This window comes from Portunus trituberculatus, chromosome 26 (genome assembly GCF_017591435.1).
Source record: "Portunus trituberculatus isolate SZX2019 chromosome 26, ASM1759143v1, whole genome shotgun sequence".
Lineage (NCBI taxonomy): Eukaryota > Metazoa > Arthropoda > Malacostraca > Decapoda > Portunidae > Portunus > Portunus trituberculatus.
Window position 1 is genome coordinate 4,636,208 of NC_059280.1, and position 2,500 is coordinate 4,638,707.

General features: G+C 64.4%; 1 protein-coding gene across 1 annotated transcript in view; it reads right to left on the bottom strand.

Annotated features, from left to right (window-relative positions):
* LOC123509084 overlaps positions 1-2,500 on the bottom strand; it is an 18,601-nt gene that overhangs the window by 538 nt on the left and 15,563 nt on the right. The window contains exons 2-3 of the mRNA XM_045263219.1: positions 1,195-1,735; positions 1-1,045 (exon numbers count right to left, since the gene is read on the bottom strand). The exon at positions 1-1,045 is cut by the window's left edge and continues 538 nt beyond it. Of these exons, the coding sequence (XP_045119154.1) occupies positions 1-1,045; positions 1,195-1,673 (1,524 nt within the window). The 5' untranslated portion in view covers positions 1,674-1,735. The remainder of the gene's footprint in view (positions 1,046-1,194; positions 1,736-2,500) is intronic.

Consider the following 2,500-nt stretch of genomic DNA (forward strand, 5'->3'; position numbering starts at 1 on the left):
TAGGTGTGTGGGCGAGACGGGGCCTGGGCCGGGGTGCAGCAGGGGCCGCATGTCGCCCATGTTGGTGGTGATCACGTGGTTGTCGTTGAGGTTGAGCAGGCCCAGGCGCGTCAGCAGGCAGTTGACGGGGATCAGCAGCGACACGGGGATGAAGGCCGCCAGGGTGCACAGGGGGCGCCGCTCCTCCTCCAGGCTGGCCTTCAGGGCAGTGTGGCCGCGCCGCGCCAGGGCCCACAGTGCGTCCCCAGAGGCGCTGTCCTGCAGCGTGACGCGCCCCTCCTCCTCCTCGATGGAGATGAAGCAGCCCAGCGCCTCGCGGTCCTCCTCGCGGAAGTAGCGGCGCAGGTTCACACAGTTGAACACCCGCACCAGCGCCTCGTCCGGCGCCGCCCTGCCGAAGGCGCCGGCAGTCTGCAGGATGGCGACCTGCGTGGCGGCGCTCACCAGGGCGTGCACGGTCACGCCTGCCTCGCGACACCGCCGCCGCAGTTGTGTAGTGGCTTCCTCCGTCAGCTCGGCGTGCAACACGCGCGTGCGAGCGGTGCGGGCGTGGCGGGCGGAGGGGCGCGGGACAGCGCCCTTGAAGTACACCTTGCGGTTGAACCTGCCCAGTGTGGGCGTGAGGAACTTGTACACGGTGAAGGCGAGGGCGGCCAGCAGCTCACGGGGCCCCAGCAGCTGGTCCGCCAGGGGAGGCGCCAGGGGCCTGATGGGCGGCAGGTGGCGCTGCCCCTGCAGGGCCGCGTTGAGCACCTCGAGCACCTCCCTGCACAGCACGGTGTTGGTGTATGCGTCATTGAGGCAGTGGTGCACGGCCAGCACCAGCACGGCGCGGTGCTCGCCCCCGACGCCGCGGCCCTCAGGCACCAGGCACGCCCGCCACAGCGGCCCGCGAGACATGTCGTAGGGCGCCTCCAGGGTGCGGTAGTACGCCTCCATCAGCGGCTCCCGCGCCACACGGAAGGGCGCCGTGATGTGTGAGCGGCGGCGGAACCACGGCCACGCCCACCGCCACGACACGCACGCCTGCAGCAGCTCCGTGCGCCTGCGAGAGGAGGGAGGCTTAGTAACACCAACAACAACAACAACAGTAAAAGCAACAACAGCAGCAGTAAAAATTATAACAATAACAGCAGTATTAAGAGCAGCAGCGGCGGTGGCGGCAGCAGCAGCAGCAGCAAGCCACACACGCACCTGGCCACCAGCATGAGGGCGGCGCGCACGTCCTGCGGCAGGATGGGCTGCGTGGCGCTGAGCCGCACGGCCTGGACGGTGTTGAGGGAGCCGAAGTAGCCGCCCACGGCCATCAGCACCTCCATCTTGCTGAGGGCGCGCAGCCACGCTCCGCCGCTGTGCATGGACCGCGCCACGGTGCCCTCGCTGCGGGCATCCCGACCAACGTCAAAGATGGAGCCGTGCAGGTCAAAGGGGGAGTGAGGGGCGTCGTGCAGCCAGCTGGAGGCGTGGGCACGAGAATCGTCCTGGGGGGTGGGCTGGGGCTCCGGGGCGCTGATGTCCTGTGGAGGAGGGCGGGGTGGGGGTGGCTTGAGGGCTTCCTTGGCCTGGGCGAGGGGCGCGGGGCAGGGCGGCACCACGGGCACGGCCAGGCCTGCCAGGGGCTTCACGCCGGCCTCCAGCACCTCGTACACCAGCTTGGTGGTCCCCGGGGGCATGGCGGCTCTGGTGGGGCCGGCGAAGGCAGCGACGGTGGTGGTGGTGGTGGTGGTGGTGGTGGTGGTGGTGGTGGCTGTGGAAGAGAGTGATATCAGTGCAAGGGAAGGCAGGCCAGGAAGGGGTGGGGCAGGGAGGGGCGGGGCGGGGTGGGGCAGGGAGGGGCGGGGCAGGTAGGGGCGGGGCAGGGAGGGGCGCCTTGTTCGACACTGTGGAATGACGCAACACTGCCCTGCCTGCTGTGTGGTGCTGGTGCTGCTGGTAGTAGTAGTAGTAGTAGTAGTAGTAGTAGTAGTAGTAATAGTAGTGGTGGTGGTGGTGGTGGTGGTGGTGGTGGTGGTGGTGGTGATGGTGGTAAGACAAAAGTGACATTGCTTAAAGGAAATCCCGTGCTGGTCATCCTTCCTCTTCCTCCTCCCCTTCCTCCTCCCTCCTCCTCCTCCTCCTCTTCGTCCACTTCTTACGTCAGCAATCCATTCTCACATACCAATCTCTCTCTCTCTCTCTCTCTCTCTCTCTCTCTGAACACCTCACTTCTCTCTCTTCTTTTTTCATCTTTCCTTCTATCCTTCCCTCTCTCTTCATGCATGGAAAAGACACAAGGATGGAGAGAGAGAGAGAGAGAGAGAGAGAGAGAGAGAGAGAGAGAGAGAGGTGGAATATTAGTGGCAGACAGCAAGATACAACTACCGTAGCTTTGGATAGGTTAGGATAGGTTAGGTTAGGGTGAGATGGAGCGGAGGAGTGGAATAAGGTGGAATAACCTAACGCTGTGGATAAAAACAATAGATATGGTTGGTATGGATGAGAGAATGTAGGTTGGATAGTT